Raw genomic sequence first — 18,269 nt, 5'->3', positions numbered from 1 at the left:
CCAGACGTTTCCGCCATCCTTGGTTTGGGGGTGTGACAGATTGGTATCAGAGCATTGTTTATAGTGAGCTAAGTATATCAAACCACATAAGATATACAAACTATAAATGCATTGGGACTAAGGTCTCTGATTTCAAGATTTCAAAACCACTATACCTTTAAGAATAAATAGCTTTTGTTAAAAGTATACAGGCATGCATACATACTAAGGTCAGCATCATTTTAGGACAAAACAAAAGTAATGATTGTTGGATATCACAGGTAAGCCTGGGGATGTATGGTCAGTCTTGGGAGTGGCATAGCCTGATCAACTATGCTGGTCCGAGGAGTGATTAGCATATGCCCAAGAATGGTTGTGATGTGGCAACAAGTCTAAAAAAAAAAAAAAAAAAAACTTACCAACACTACCACAATGAAATACCATAGGGGTATTTTGGCATTATTAAAATTACATATGTGAGAACTAAATAGATCTTTATCAATAGGTCAATAGTTTCTTAGTGGATACATTAAAATTTTATGTATCCAGGACGTCATAGACTTAGAATCTGTGGATCTTTGCTCTACTTCCTGTTCTCGTTGGATTGGGGATTTAGAGTTAGGGTCGCTTATTCGAAGGTCTATCCTGTCCCGAATACACATAACTAGTATGCACTAAACAATTTGTTGAAGTACCTGATAAAGATCATCGTATAATTAGCTAATTAGTACGTTTGCTTAGTTATTTCTTATATCCCCATTTCTCGCGAAGATATCATGGCTGGATTCCACCCACACGACGACCCATACTACCCTAACCACGACAATACCAAATGGCTCGGAGAGGAGCCAGAGAATGATTTCCCAACCCCTGGAAATGGTCACCAAACTGAAGACTATGTTGATGGTTCTGACTCCGACCCCGAAATGGAGAACTTAACCCCGATGACTCTTGTTCTGAATCCCAACCCTCGACCGGCTTTTCAAGGCCCGATGCCTCCTTGGGTAGAGTGCTTGGAAACCTGGAGCAAAGAACAAGACCAACATATGTCGTTTAATAGAGAACGAAGTTTCTACAACATAAACGAAGGAAGCTCAGCAGATACAATTTTTCCAATCCTGGTCCATAGAGTTGCCCGAAACGAGATTCAGGGTAGAACAACTCTCTATAGTATCGCAGAGGTTGATGCAAATACAAGAATACATACGATCCGCACCAATCGCCTTGAGCACACTCGTGAAAAATCTAAGAAAGACCACAAAACCCACTAACTCGTGAAGTTCATTCATATGGACTTCCTTTATGAATAACCTAAAAGGAATTCTTAAATCGAAGAATAATGCAGGGAAAATCTAATTCTATAACAACTGACTTGTCTGTACTAGTAGAAACTTACCATCTGAACATTTTTCCTCTTTGCAAACTCATGACAGAACGATGCCACCAAGGAAAAGACCCAGACCTTCGGGCAGCACAGCGCCACCACCTCCGACGCCACCTCCCCATTTTGATCCTGAAATGTTCCAAGCTGCAGTAACAGCAGCCGTGGTAGCTGCAATGTCACAAATTGGCACAAACAGCACTGGTGGTGCTGGATCTGGAGCCACAAACCCTAACCACGGGGATAGTGCAGGACGCACAAGGGAATGCACTTACAAGGACTTCACAAATGGCAAACCCGATCCCTTCGATGGAAGTGGGGGTGTCCTCGCACTAATTCAATGGTTCGAGAGGACCGAAGCAATCTTTGAGATTTCTGCTTGCCCCGAAGCGAGCAAAGTCAAGTACGCGACATTCACCTTCATCGGAAGAGCTCTCACTTGGTGGAACGGTAAGGTTAAGTCGCTTACGCTTACAGTGGCTAACTCGTTAAGTTGGGAGGACTTAAAGAAGATGATGTTGAAGGAATATTGCCCAAGAGGTGAAGTGCAAAAGCTGGAGCAAGAACTATGGAATCTCAGAATGGCAGGCTCCGACCTTACAACTTACACCAACCGATTTTGTGACCTAGCACTCCTTTGTCCCGCTATGGTCACCCCGGAAGACAAAAATTTGGAGCGTTACCTCTGGGGATTGTCCCCCGAAATTCAAGATAGCGTGTTGGCCTCAAGACCAACTACCTTCGACAGCGCCAAGGAGTTAGCACAACAACTCATTGACCATCATGCCAACCATGAAACTAGGACAACCACCCTTACCCAAGCAAGAGGAGGGAACAGCGAAAGAAAGTTTTGGGACAACAAGAAGGACCAATCAGCCCAAGGCCTCACTAAGAAGCAACAGATCCTTGCTGTTCATGCTGCCACAACCCTCACCACGCCGACTCCCAGGAAACCATACGCTGGAACACTTCCGAAATGCAACAAGTGTAACTTCCATCACACTGGGGCTTGCCGAAAGTTGCATTGCAAAAACTGCGACAGAGAGGGGCACACTGCTCGTTTCTGTAAGGCACCAGCACGACCCATCAACCAGGTACCTGGCTCTGGAGTAAGCCCAACCTATTTCGAGTGTGGAGAAACGGGACACTTTAAAAGGGAATGCCCAAGGACAAGAGATGCCGGTGGTGGTGGGAGGGTGCTTGCAATCACCGAGGGAGAAACCACTCCGGAACTGCCCGCAAATATCAGTACGTGTTTCTATCATCGACATTTAAATCCCGAATTTCTTTATATGCTAAATCTAGCATCGATTAAAGCATGCATAGTAGTAATCATGTGGCATCGGGCAAGTTATTCCTCACCATAATCAAATTCTTGTACTACGAAAAGTTATCCCCATCTTTCCCTCTAAATTCCTGGATCCCCATTCGAAGTGCAAATTTCGGGACGAAATTCCCTTTAACGGGGGGATGATGTGACAACCGTCAAATTTTGGTCAATTCAAAGTCAAATAAAGTCAACAAGTCAAACCGGTCAGCTCAACTAACCCTTGTGTACTTGGACTTACGTTCAGTATTTACTAAACAACCCACTATTCTAATAAGAGAACATAAATCGAAAAGTACGTACAACTAGATCTCTTTAACCTAAAAACTGTAGTACGTGGCGAGCCAAACCGATAAAACAATGATGCATACTCAACGGGAGTGTGTAAGATCCTTAAACAAGGCTTAACAGGGTTTACGAACCATGCATTACGGTGCCGGACACTCACAACTGTCCCACACGGGACCTCTCTCAATTGTTTTCACTCTATCTCTCTCTATGTCAAATCTCTCCCTAATCTCTCCAAGTATGTGAAATCTCCCTCTAATATCTCTCTGTATTAGAAATCTCTCCAAGAATGTCAAACCTCTCCCAAATCCCTCTAAGCATGAGAAATCTCTCTCAAATATCTCTCTGTATGAGAAATCTCTCCAAGAATGTCAAATCTCTCCCAAATCTCTCCAAGTATGTGAAACCTCTCTCAAATATCTCCTTGTATGAGAAATCTCTCCAAGAATGTCAAATCTCTCCCAAATCTCTCCAAGTGTGAGAAATCTCTCTCAAAAGTTTCCCTTAACTTTTTGGAATCATTCGGGTCATTCCGACCCTTGACCGGGTCAAAAACGGCTCAAAACGGGGCGAAAACGAGAAAAATAGGCTTTAGGAACCGAAACCAAGAGAGAAGCTTCTTAGGACCCGAAGGTCCTCTTAGGGACTGAGAGCAAGAGGAACCGAACCCTCCTGAGGCCGAACCGAAACCTCCTGAGCCGAACCGAAACCTCCTGATGCCGAACCGAAACCTCCTGAGCCGAACCGAAAACTCCTGAGCCGAACCGAAACCTCCTGAGCCGAACCGAAGGTACTGTTCATCTAACCAAACCGAAAGTACTGTTCATCTAACCGAACCGAAGGTACTGTTCACTACAGTCCGTTCGGTTCTGACATTCTCGCCTCTTATCCCGAACCGAACCCCAATGACCCTTCGGACCGAACCCTCGCCCATCGCTCTCGCGTCCGACTCGCCCCTTTCGTTTTCCCTCTGTTCGTTTCCGACTCCAACCACAGCGTGGACCGAGCCTCGGCCTAGGGACCGAACCTCGGCCTAGGACCGAGAGGTCTCGCTGAGAACTCTTTTCTTCCCGGTTTTCGCATAGTTTTGCATTTAAGGCCCGTTTTTAATTATTTTAACACGGGATTTTCACCCAAAATCATATTTTAACATAATAAACCCCAAATATTCACAATTTAATCATATTTTCATAAAAAATCTTTATTTAAATAATAAAAGCAAGTGGGTAAAGTACAAAGAGGTGGAGTGTTGACTTTGCTTTACCTTATAACACAAGCAACCACTCCCACACCCACTCTATGACCAGCCACACCCCCCCACCTTACCTAGGTCACATCAATGTCTTTTCCACTCAATTATCCCTCTTTCCCACGTTTTTAAGTGCTGATTATTCATCCTCTCTCGTCACTTCTCTCATTTGCTCTCATTTCACAAGAAGATCAAACTCTTTCCTCTCTCACTTTCTCTCTCTAGAAATTCGAGATTCAAGGGCTGATCTTGAGTTTTTCCTCCACATTTGGTAAGCATAATCCATTCTCTTTATGATTATCTCATTTATTTCCACTCAAATCATGGATATCTTAGACAAACTCTCTCATAATTGTGTTAGATCTTCGAATCTTCAAGTGATTCTTCAAGTGTTCTTGGGTTGAACACTTATCTTCTTCAACACTTACCTACTGAAATCACTCAAGGTGAGTTCATACCCCTACATTTTTATGTTTTCTCAAGTTTTCAGGGGGGGAATACAAGTTAAAACACTAAGAACATAACTAAATTTTTCTAACAGCCTTCATCAGAAAAGTTCAACTCCATTCACGGACTGTTTTGGGCCTCTTAAACATTTTTGTTTTCAAAACTGTACAAGGTGCAAATAGTTCAAGTTTGTAGCTTTAAAATGACTACTTGCACATCTCCATACGATTTTTCTACAATTTATGGTGATTTTTACAAAACTGCCTATCATTTCAAACAACAATCCGGACCAGTCTGTGATTTTGGATTTTTTCACCCAAGTTAGAGGTCATTATAAATTGTGATAAAAATTATGAGCAAACTAGACACATTTTGTGAACTCTCAGAATTTACGGATCTAGTTTTCGACTTCGTATGATTTTTCTATGATTTTTCCAAAACAGGGCAGAATTGCTAAATTTTGCCAACAGCATGTAAATATCATAACACTTTGTATTATGTTGAGCAAAGTGTATAATCATAAGTTTTAGTATTTGAATGTGTTTCCTTGTTAGTTTATCATTATGAACTGAAACTAAGACATTCATATTAAATATTATTCATTCATTTTGGAACACGTATTATTTAACTATAAAAAGTATAGTTTGAATAAATTCATAACACTAATACATTCCCATAAAAGAGTCCATTCATATTACATACATTTTAGATAAACTATAATAGGTATAGTTTATGATACATCACTCAACGCACTAGTACAAGAAGGGTACATTCATACAAGAAATATTTATATTCACACACATTTCACGTAAACTTGTTAACCTATATTGTGAGACTCTCTCTCTCTCTCTCTCCCCGTACGTCCGAGTGCGGGATATAATTCCTGGTAGTTATAATCAGAATCTCCTTGAGGGAGAACGTGATACTTGTATATAGATCTATATTGGGATTGACACCCCACACCTTGCTGCTAGCTACAGTTGGACCTGCAGGTCTACGGGTGACAAATGTCATTTCATTTTTCGCGACACTGAGAACGTCGTGGCAGGTTCACATAGTCATAGTATGATTATAGCGACTCACATAGGGATATAACAATCCATAAGTTTACGAGATTTTATTTTTAAAACCTAAATGAGTTTTATGTCGAATTAAAATCACCTTTTTATCTCTTGAGTACAGATATTACTGTACACTTTTGGTTTTGGTAGTTACGACTACACATCGTTTGAAACCACATTTATACTTTTAAGTATGGTCAATACTTGTTATTACTCGGTCCTCTAATTTAGGACTACATATATATAATGTATTAACAAACTATTTTTCATCTAGAACTGTTAGACTTCAACTATAATCGCTGAGCGTACATGTTTGAGTCCTATAAGAATTTAGTCTTGATTGGCCTAGAATTGGTGGTGCCCGCCTCATCTCCTGTTCCTCGTTGGGTTGTGGACCTGGGGCAGACCCACTACATTCAACGTTTTATCTAATTTAAACCTTATATAACTTTTATACGTTGGACGATTATAGAGGAACTCTACGGGTTACTCTAGGGTCCATTAATGCATCATGTAGAAATATTTCTATTCACACTTAACTAAGAAAATATTGGATTTTCTGGAAATCAAACTATATCGATCTTACAAGGAAAAACGTTTTCTACTTTAAACAAAACTCTTATGAACTCACCAACCTTTGTGTTGACACTTTTTAAAACTACTTGTATTCTCAGGAAATCAGTGAAACAGGAAAACTTCATCGCTTTGAGGATGGGACGTTAAACCGTCAACAATTCATTTTGTCATCATAATGTAATTGCTTTTGAAACATATAAACATATACTTTGGTGTAACTTTTGCAATTATATATATGGTGGTTGTTTCTACTTTGAGCACTATTATACACGTTGTTGTGATACTGTACATGAAGTCCTCCACCCCCAGACGTTTCCGCCATCCTTGGTTTGGGGGTGTGACAGATTGGTATCAGAGCATTGTTTATAGTGAGCTAAGTATATCAAACCACATAAGATATACAAACTATAAATGCATTGGGACTAAGGTCTCTGATTTCAAGATTTCAAAACCACTATACCTTTAAGAATAAATAGCTTTTGTTAAAAGTATACAGGCATGCATACATACTAAGGTCAGCATCATTTTAGGACAAAACAAAAGTAATGATTGTTGGATATCACAGGTAAGCCTGGGGATGTATGGTCAGTCTTGGGAGTGGCATAGCCTGATCAACTATGCTGGTCCGAGGAGTGATTAGCATATGCCCAAGAATGGTTGTGATGTGGCAACAAGTCTAAAAAAAAAAAAAAAAAAAACTTACCAACACTACCACAATGAAATACCATAGGGGTATTTTGGCATTATTAAAATTACATATGTGAGAACTAAATAGATCTTTATCAATAGGTCAATAGTTTCTTAGTGGATACATTAAAATTTTATGTATCCAGGACGTCATAGACTTAGAATCTGTGGATCTTTGCTCTACTTCCTGTTCTCGTTGGATTGGGGATTTAGAGTTAGGGTCGCTTATTCGAAGGTCTATCCTGTCCCGAATACACATAACTAGTATGCACTAAACAATTTGTTGAAGTACCTGATAAAGATCATCGTATAATTAGCTAATTAGTACGTTTGCTTAGTTATTTCTTATATCCCCATTTCTCGCGAAGATATCATGGCTGGATTCCACCCACACGACGACCCATACTACCCTAACCACGACAATACCAAATGGCTCGGAGAGGAGCCAGAGAATGATTTCCCAACCCCTGGAAATGGTCACCAAACTGAAGACTATGTTGATGGTTCTGACTCCGACCCCGAAATGGAGAACTTAACCCCGATGACTCTTGTTCTGAATCCCAACCCTCGACCGGCTTTTCAAGGCCCGACGCCTCCTTGGGTAGAGTGCTTGGAAACCTGGAGCAAAGAACAAGACCAACATATGTCGTTTAATAGAGAACGAAGTTTCTACAACATAAACGAAGGAAGCTCAGCAGATACAATTTTTCCAATCCTGGTCCATAGAGTTGCCCGAAACGAGATTCAGGGTAGAACAACTCTCTATAGTATCGCAGAGGTTGATGCAAATACAAGAATACATACGATCCGCACCAATCGCCTTGAGTACACTCGTGAAAAATCTAAGAGAGACCACAAAACCCACTAACTCGTGAAGTTCATTCATATGGACTTCCTTTATGAATAACATATAAGGAATTCTTAAATCGAAGAATAATGCAGGGAAAATCTAATTCTATAACAACTGACTTGTCTGTACTAGTAGAAACTTACCATCTGAACATTTTTCCTCTTTGCAAACTCATGACAGAACGATGCCACCAAGGAAAAGACCCAGACCTTCGGGCAGCACAGCGCCACCACCTCCGACGCCACCTCCCCATTTTGATCCTGAAATGTTCCAAGCTGCAGTAACAGCAGCCGTGGTAGCTGCAATGTCACAAATTGGCACAAACAGCACTGGTGGTGCTGGATCTGGAGCCACAAACCCTAACCACGGGGATAGTGCAGGACGCACAAGGGAATGCACTTACAAGGACTTCACAAATGGCAAACCCGATCCCTTCGATGGAAGTGGGGGTGTCCTCGCACTAATTCAATGGTTCGAGAGGACTGAAGCAATCTTTGAGATTTCTGCTTGCCCCGAAGCGAGCAAAGTCAAGTACGCGACATTCACCTTCATCGGAAGAGCTCTCACTTGGTGGAACGGCAAGGTTAAGTCGCTTACGCTTACAGTGGCTAACTCGTTAAGTTGGGAGGACTTAAAGAAGATGATGTTGAAGGAATATTGCCCAAGAGGTGAAGTGCAAAAGCTGGAGCAAGAACTATGGAATCTCAGAATGGCAGGCTCCGACCTTACAACTTACACCAACCGATTTTGTGACCTAGCACTCCTTTGTCCCGCTATGGTCACCCCGGAAGACAAAAATTTGGAGCGTTACCTCTGGGGATTGTCCCCCGAAATTCAAGATAGCGTGTTGGCCTCAAGACCAACTACCTTCGACAGCGCCAAGGAGTTAGCACAACAACTCATTGACCATCATGCCAACCATGAAACTAGGACAACCACCCTTACCCAAGCAAGAGGAGGGAACAGCGAAAGAAAGTTTTGGGACAACAAGAAGGACCAATCAGCCCAAGGCCTCACTAAGAAGCAACAGATCCTTGCTGTTCATGCTGCCACAACCCTCACCACGCCGACTCCCAGGAAACCATACGCTGGAACACTTCCGAAATGCAACAAGTGTAACTTCCATCACACTGGGGCTTGCCGAAAGTTGCATTGCAAAAACTGCGACAGAGAGGGGCACACTGCTCGTTTCTGTAAGGCACCAGCACGACCCATCAACCAGGTACCTGGCTCTGGAGTAAGCCCAACCTATTTCGAGTGTGGAGAAACGGGACACTTTAAAAGGGAATGCCCAAGGACAAGAGATGCCGGTGGTGGTGGGAGGGTGCTTGCAATCACCGAGGGAGAAACCATTCCGGAACTGCCCGCAAATATCAGTACGTGTTTCTATCATCGACATTTAAATCCCGAATTTCTTTATATGCTAAATCTAGCATCGATTAAAGCATGCATAGTAGTAATCATGTGGCATCGGGCAAGTTATTCCTCACCATAATCAAATTCTTGTACTACGAAAAGTTATCCCCATCTTTCCCTCTAAATTCCTGGATCCCCATTCGAAGTGCAAATTTCGGGACGAAATTCCCTTTAACGGGGGGATGATGTGACAACCGTCAAATTTTGGTCAATTCAAAGTCAAATAAAGTCAACAAGTCAAACCGGTCAGCTCAACTAACCCTTGTGTACTTGGACTTACGTTCAGTATTTACTAAACAACCCACTATTCTAATAAGAGAACATAAATCGAAAAGTACGTACAACTAGATCTCTTTAACCTAAAAACTGTAGTACGTGGCGAGCCAAACCGATAAAACAATGATGCATACTCAACGGGAGTGTGTAAGATCCTTAAACAAGGCTTAACAGGGTTTACGAACCATGCATTACGGTGCCGGACACTCACAACTGTCCCACACGGGACCTCTCTCAATTGTTTTCACTCTATCTCTCTCTATGTCAAATCTCTCCCTAATCTCTCCAAGTATGTGAAATCTCCCTCTAATATCTCTCTGTATTAGAAATCTCTCCAAGAATGTCAAACCTCTCCCAAATCCCTCTAAGCATGAGAAATCTCTCTCAAATATCTCTCTGTATGAGAAATCTCTCCAAGAATGTCAAATCTCTCCCAAATCTCTCCAAGTATGTGAAACCTCTCTCAAATATCTCCTTGTATGAGAAATCTCTCCAAGAATGTCAAATCTCTCCCAAATCTCTCCAAGTGTGAGAAATCTCTCTCAAAAGTTTCCCTTAACTTTTTGGAATCATTCGGGTCATTCCGACCCTTGACCGGGTCAAAAACGGCTCAAAACGGGGCGAAAACGAGAAAAATAGGCTTTAGGAACCGAAACCAAGAGAGAAGCTTCTTAGGACCCGAAGGTCCTCTTAGGGACTGAGAGCAAGAGGAACCGAACCCTCCTGAGGCCGAACCGAAACCTCCTGAGCCGAACCGAAACCTCCTGATGCCGAACCGAAACCTCCTGAGCCGAACCGAAAACTCCTGAGCCGAACCGAAACCTCCTGAGCCGAACCGAAGGTACTGTTCATCTAACCAAACCGAAAGTACTGTTCATCTAACCGAACCGAAGGTACTGTTCACTACAGTCCGTTCGGTTCTGACATTCTCGCCTCTTATCCCGAACCGAACCCCAATGACCCTTCGGACCGAACCCTCGCCCATCGCTCTCGCGTCCGACTCGCCCCTTTCGTTTTCCCTCTGTTCGTTTCCGACTCCAACCACAGCGTGGACCGAGCCTCGGCCTAGGGACCGAACCTCGGCCTAGGACCGAGAGGTCTCGCTGAGAACTCTTTTCTTCCCGGTTTTCGCATAGTTTTGCATTTAAGGCCCGTTTTTAATTATTTTAACACGGGATTTTCACCCAAAATCATATTTTAACATAATAAACCCCAAATATTCACAATTTAATCATATTTTCATAAAAAATCTTTATTTAAATAATAAAAGCAAGTGGGTAAAGTACAAAGAGGTGGAGTGTTGACTTTGCTTTACCTTATAACACAAGCAACCACTCCCACACCCACTCTATGACCAGCCACACCCCCCACCTTACCTAGGTCACATCAATGTCTTTTCCACTCAATTATCCCTCTTTCCCACGTTTTTAAGTGCTGATTATTCATCCTCTCTCGTCACTTCTCTCATTTGCTCTCATTTCACAAGAAGATCAAACTCTTTCCTCTCTCACTTTCTCTCTCTAGAAATTCGAGATTCAAGGGCTGATCTTGAGTTTTTCCTCCACATTTGGTAAGCATAATCCATTCTCTTTATGATTATCTCATTTATTTCCACTCAAATCATGGATATCTTAGACAAACTCTCTCATAATTGTGTTAGATCTTCGAATCTTCAAGTGATTCTTCAAGTGTTCTTGGGTTGAACACTTATCTTCTTCAACACTTACCTACTGAAATCACTCAAGGTGAGTTCATACCCCTACATTTTTATGTTTTCTCAAGTTTTCAGGGGGGGAATACAAGTTAAAACACTAAGAACATAACTAAATTTTTCTAACAGCCTTCATCAGAAAAGTTCAACTCCATTCACGGACTGTTTTGGGCCTCTTAAACATTTTTGTTTTCAAAACTGTACAAGGTGCAAATAGTTCAAGTTTGTAGCTTTAAAATGACTACTTGCACATCTCCATACGATTTTTCTACAATTTATGGTGATTTTTACAAAACTGCCTATCATTTCAAACAACAATCCGGACCAGTCTGTGATTTTGGATTTTTTCACCCAAGTTAGAGGTCATTATAAATTGTGATAAAAATTATGAGCAAACTAGACACATTTTGTGAACTCTCAGAATTTACGGATCTAGTTTTCGACTTCGTATGATTTTTCTATGATTTTTCCAAAACAGGGCAGAATTGCTAAATTTTGCCAACAGCATGTAAATATCATAACACTTTGTATTATGTTGAGCAAAGTGTATAATCATAAGTTTTAGTATTTGAATGTGTTTCCTTGTTAGTTTATCATTATGAACTGAAACTAAGACATTCATATTAAATATTATTCATTCATTTTGGAACACGTATTATTTAACTATAAAAAGTATAGTTTGAATAAATTCATAACACTAATACATTCCCATAAAAGAGTCCATTCATATTACATACATTTTAGATAAACTATAATAGGTATAGTTTATGATACATCACTCAACGCACTAGTACAAGAAGGGTACATTCATACAAGAAATATTTATATTCACACACATTTCACGTAAACTTGTTAACCTATATTGTGAGACTCTCTCTCTCTCTCTCCCCGTACGTCCGAGTGCGGGATATAATTCCTGGTAGTTATAATCAGAATCTCCTTGAGGGAGAACGTGATACTTGTATATAGATCTATATTGGGATTGACACCCCACACCTTGCTGCTAGCTACAGTTGGACCTGCAGGTCTACGGGTGACAAATGTCATTTCATTTTTCGCGACACTGAGAACGTCGTGGCAGGTTCACATAGTCATAGTATGATTATAGCGACTCACATAGGGATATAACAATCCATAAGTTTACGAGATTTTATTTTTAAAACCTAAATGAGTTTTATGTCGAATTAAAATCACCTTTTTATCTCTTGAGTACAGATATTACTGTACACTTTTGGTTTTGGTAGTTACGACTACACATCGTTTGAAACCACATTTATACTTTTAAGTATGGTCAATACTTGTTATTACTCGGTCCTCTAATTTAGGACTACATATATATAATGTATTAACAAACTATTTTTCATCTAGAACTGTTAGACTTCAACTATAATCGCTGAGCGTACATGTTTGAGTCCTATAAGAATTTAGTCTTGATTGGCCTAGAATTGGTGGTGCCCGCCTCATCTCCTGTTCCTCGTTGGGTTGTGGACCTGGGGCAGACCCACTACATTCAACGTTTTATCTAATTTAAACCTTATATAACTTTTATACGTTGGACGATTATAGAGGAACTCTACGGGTTACTCTAGGGTCCATTAATGCATCATGTAGAAATATTTCTATTCACACTTAACTAAGAAAATATTGGATTTTCTGGAAATCAAACTATATCGATCTTACAAGGAAAAACGGTTTCTACTTTAAACAAAACTCTTATGAACTCACCAACCTTTGTGTTGACACTTTTTAAAACTACTTGTATTCTCAGGAAATCAGTGAAACAGGAAAACTTCATCGCTTTGAGGATGGGACGTTAAACCGTCAACAATTCATTTTGTCATCATAATGTAATTGCTTTTGAAACATATAAACATATACTTTGGTGTAACTTTTGCAATTATATATATGGTGGTTGTTTCTACTTTGAGCACTATTATACACGTTGTTGTGATACTGTACATGAAGTCCTCCACCCTCAGACGTTTCCGCCATCCTTGGTTTGGGGGTGTGACAGAATTGGAATTCGTGATTCCATTCCAATAGAACTAGAATCTCACCAATATCATCCATTGAATCATCTACATAAACAAATTGATTTTTATCATTTAAGAAGAATAAAATTTGATATGGAAATAGTGACAAACTACCTTCACTTTCAAAATAGTCGAAATAGTGATCAGATTTATAAAGTCTTTTAAAGATATAAAATGATGCCAAGAAGTAAAATGCATTTATAGTGTTACTTGCAAAAGGGAACTTTACAGGTTGAATCAGGTAGTTCGCAGATGGAATAATGGAGTTTGAAGAGATGCCACAGCCTTTTGCACCTAACACACCCTCCATTCATTCTTTTCTTACAATGTGTCATGTGTTGAATCGAGAGTTGCAGGCCTTGACATGTTGAGAATTTGCTACATGGATATATGTTCTTGGTAGGTTCTTTGTTGCATGGTCCTACACTTATGCTACCTTCTGTGCAAATATGTTCTAAACAATCCATGGCTTCACTCAACTGAAGATAAAAGTTCTGTTCTTTCTTACGCTTCTTGCTTCTCTTCCTCAACTGCACATTAATTTAATCGGAATCAATAATCAGATAGAAAGCAGTTTATTAAACTGATTAATGTTTGATTTGTTGAACATAAACATATAAACTTTTTTTATTTGTTATTAAGACCACTTAAAGAAGAAACTAGTTTTAACAGAATACTCACCGATTCAGATTCATCGATGATCTGGAGGATTTCGAGCTCGAGGAAAGGATCATTGGTATGAAGAAACTTCCAACCTTCAGTTTTCTCAACAGATTTGAAGCTATTAGACACGAGTTTTACACATTTGAGGTGAAGATCAGGTGCATTACAGAGTCTCGCAAGTTGAAGAACATCAACTAAGTTCTCAATTGTTAACCGTTCGATCAAAGCTTTGCTACAACACGATTTCAGTTGTGGGACCTGGTAGACATGAAAAAGCGCCAATAGATGAATCCCGAATTTCTCCATGTTGTCTTCTGTGCACTAGAAACGATGGTGTTTTAAAGATAAAACATTTCCATCGCTAGGGTTTGCTAGGATTGCTCGGCTGCAATACTCCTCAGGCCTCAAGAAATCACCTTGCACTTGTTTGAATGACTCAATCAGGTCAAAATTGGCCAATAGATCGGAAGCCAAATGAAACTTTATCCGGTAAAAGACGAAATTGAAATCTGTGAATGATGAATATTGTAAATTACCTCAGGTATTTTGCGCAATTACTGAGAATCAATGAATTACCGCAGGTAAATTACCATTACCATCACCGCCTCCATAGATTTTTCCACCACCGTCGCTTACACCGGTGTGCAGGAACTCCTATGGCCATCCCGCTCCTCTGCGTCGGTGGGATTGAAGTTAACGAGGAAGAAGGGATGGTGGAATGGTTGGTTATGGAAGAAAATTGAGAGAAAGGAGAAAGAATTCTCAGTGGCGAGATGAATTGATTTTGTTATTCAATTTTATCGGTGGAGGAATGAAACACGATTGCCAGAATCACAACATCAATCCCTAAGAATCTGGTTGTGTTGACCAAAATTATAGGGACTATTTGTGGAAGCTATTTATCTAATTACTAAAATCCTTGTTTATTTATTTAGTTATTTAAATTTTTATTTAATTTTGATTGGCCCACATTTATGCATACAATAACACAATAATTATTTTAAACACCTGAACATATATATATATATATATATATATATATATATCCTTTTCTCTCTCTCTCTCTCTCTATATATATATATATATATATATATATATATATATATATATTAATCAACCAATAAAAAATAACTAGATACATAAAAAAATGTTTATATAATTTAGATTGAAGTACCAATAATAAACTCAATGTTGAAACACAATGATTTCAATTTTGATATTCTATATTATATGACCTCCAACTTAATTAATATGTAACAAAAATAGAATTTTATAGTCTAAACTGGAATACAAATATTACACCACATGTTAAATTAAAAATAATGTCATTCCGACTTCAAAGTGAAAAAGTTATAACATTTTAAAGAAAGGAAAATTATGCATAATGTTGAAATAAAAAATTATTTCAAAACCTACAACTCAATAAATGTGTGACAAGTGGCTAGTGGCGGATCAGTTCGAAAGTCAAGTGGGGTGCATTGTTGACTTGTGACAATCGACCGTTGACCTTCGTCCTTAGTCCGTCAACCTATTATCTTCGACCTTCGATTTTTTAAAAATCTTTCCATTTTCTAGTTAATAGAAATAATAAATCATTATTCAATATATAAAACTCAACAATGAACAAAGAACATGTACATCTCAACAAGAACATATCAAGTCCAAAGGCTTTACAAAATTTAAAATAATACTAATAATCAACAAGGGAGTGAGATTTTTATGAAAAATTATATGGATCTTTTACTCTAAAACAACTTATATGCTAACAATACATTATACATTTATAAACCCATACCACTTCCAACAAATGATTTCCAATACAACGATAAAAGTCATACAAACAATGATTTCCACAACAAAAATTGTATATGCTACAGTTCGAAGATTTACACAACAATACTTTATACATTTATACAACCACAAAAAAATACAAACCAACAAAGATTGATTTCCCTTAAAAATAAGATCAAGCTAATAAAATTAATGTAACACATAGTTTCCATGATGTTTCTAATTTTGGTATAACGGGTCGTAATTTGATTGAGTAAAAGTCTTGGGCTTCAAAGAAATAACGTTTAAATCTAGTCCGATATTGATAATGTTGGTTAAGTGATTAAAGCCCTTGAATTGTGTCTTGAAGCAAAGGGTAAAATGGAAAAGGTAATATCTAAAGTTTCTTCCATGAATTAATGAGTTTAGTTCGGTATGTTTTAAGTAAAAAATAATTAAATGAGATTGTGGGGCTTGTCGATACCTTCACGTGCATATAAAGATCGTCGAAAATAGAGTTAGAGCGAAGAAGTTATAATTGTTTGAAGTTGGAGACTTAAATTTGGAATTCAACTGGAGTGCGGAGCGCACCTAAAGAGAGCAGGGTGCTTTACGACCCAACCCAAATGTTGTATTTTTAGGGTATTTAAGTACCATTAACCCCTATGCTTTGATACATGCTCTTACACACATATTCTTCATCTATCTTCATCCCAATACCTAGGGGCATTGCCCCAAGCTCCAACATACATACATATATACATAAAAATATATAACATAAATATAAAGAGAGAGAGAAAGAGAGAAAGAGAGAGGCGGGGGGGGGGGGGGTAATAACTCACCTTATCAGTTAGTGATGACTAATCGTCCCATCTTCATATACTCTGTTATTGATGCATCTTGATCCATTTTTCTCTCTCTTAGGCCTAAGCATACATGCATTTAAGTGTCTTATTACTTGTTTTAGCCTATTAAGAGCTTTTGACTCTTAAAGTCAACATAACCACTTAATGGATCAATTTTCTATCTCTTCATTCTTTATCTCTTATTCTCAATCAATTAATGAATTAAGTATCCCATAATGCCTAATTCATTACAATCTATCAATCTAATGCACCGATTCATAGCCACATTAGTTAGGGTTTCAATCCCTAACTTCAGATACATTGATTCCACCATGGAAATCACTTTCTGAGTTTTGGTTAAAGCTTTTAGACACTATCAATAGCATCATACTTCGTCTATAGACCAATCAAGCCAAATAATTTAATCAATTCATCAAAACACCATTATGTAACACCCCAAAAATATGAAGGTAAAAATTTCATATTTAGAACAACCAAAACACCCTTTGATCATTTACTTAAACACTTAAAGATATTTACAATAAAAATAATTATCTGAGTAAAATCCCAAAATCTCAAGCTTGCAAAAAATATAGGTGTATGCGTTGCGATCAAGCCAGACCCTTCCCTTTCGAACTGGAAGTACCTGAAACCATATATGACAACTGTAAGCACAAGGCTTAGTGAGTTCCCCAAATACCACATAACATACATAACATACGAGTCATACTTACCAAACATACAATAAGAGGTGATATGTGCGAACCATAGTCTTTCCATTATGCCACGAGCCGTATCATGGTCTTTCCTTGCCATACCGGGAACCAAAATCCTGGGTCTTACAGACAAGTGCCAGGAGCCACCTACTTGTCTTCCATGCAAGCATCACAAACACAACTAGCATATAATTTACAATAACTTATCTACTTAACTGCCAGAATCCAAACTCAGGTCTTGCATATAGATTTGCTAGGAGCCACCTCATGGTCTTTCATAAAAACGCCAAGGGTCACCCCTTAGTCTTCCTATAATATATAAACTAAATGGGTTGGTATTGGTGCCTTCGACCCATAATACAGTGAGGAGAATCACCTCAATAGTTGAACCCACAAATAAATCTCCAACTGCAGATCTGCCAAAATCCCTGCACTATCAAACATAAATAACATTTAATTAATGACTCGGTCCCAACTCACACTAGGAGTCCAAATCAAGGTAAAAGACCTTTTTACCATTCCTCAAACTTGGCACAAGGTTAAGGCCCAAACTAGATGACCAAAAGCCCAAAATCTAACAAGCACACCCAAGGCCCAAATATGACCCGATTTTCCAAATTGTGCCCAATCCCTTTCATGGGCCTTCACCAAAGAGAGTCCAATAAAGTCCCAATAGCCCAACCTTAAAAACCAGATAGTCTAACAAGGCCCACTACAACCAAGCCCATCTTAGCACAAAGTCAAAGCCCAAAATGAAGAAATCCAAGTCTACAGAGTACGTGGGGCGTAGTCAGCATGTACACTCAACGTACTGCATGAAAGGCTTGTACGCATAACGTACAAAATTATACGCCCAATGTACTCACCCGTCATGGCCAACTTTCCAAACCAGCTCTTAATCAATTAAGACTTTGATCCAAACTCAAATCTAACTTCCCCAAGGTGGTTAATCACATAAAGTTGCCAACTTTATGTGCATGCATGGCTAAATGGG

General features: G+C 39.1%; 1 protein-coding gene across 1 annotated transcript; it reads right to left on the bottom strand.

Moving 5' to 3' along the window:
• Positions 1-13,487: 13,487 nt before the first annotated feature.
• LOC145029206 (BTB/POZ and TAZ domain-containing protein 1-like) lies at positions 13,488-14,265 on the bottom strand. Its single transcript, XM_078977813.1, has 2 exons — positions 13,963-14,265; positions 13,488-13,811 (listed from the first exon to the last, which is right to left on the bottom strand). The coding sequence occupies exons 1-2, from the start codon at positions 14,248-14,250 to the stop codon at positions 13,488-13,490; spliced, it is 612 nt and encodes a 203-aa protein (XP_078833939.1). The 5' UTR covers positions 14,251-14,265.
• Positions 14,266-18,269: the final 4,004 nt, after the last annotated feature.

The sequence above is a fragment of the Lactuca saligna genome, chromosome 2, assembly GCF_052625555.1.
Source record: "Lactuca saligna cultivar CGN05327 chromosome 2, ASM5262555v1, whole genome shotgun sequence".
Classification (NCBI taxonomy): domain Eukaryota; kingdom Viridiplantae; phylum Streptophyta; class Magnoliopsida; order Asterales; family Asteraceae; genus Lactuca; species Lactuca saligna.
This window is presented reverse-complemented; position numbering and strand designations above follow the sequence as displayed.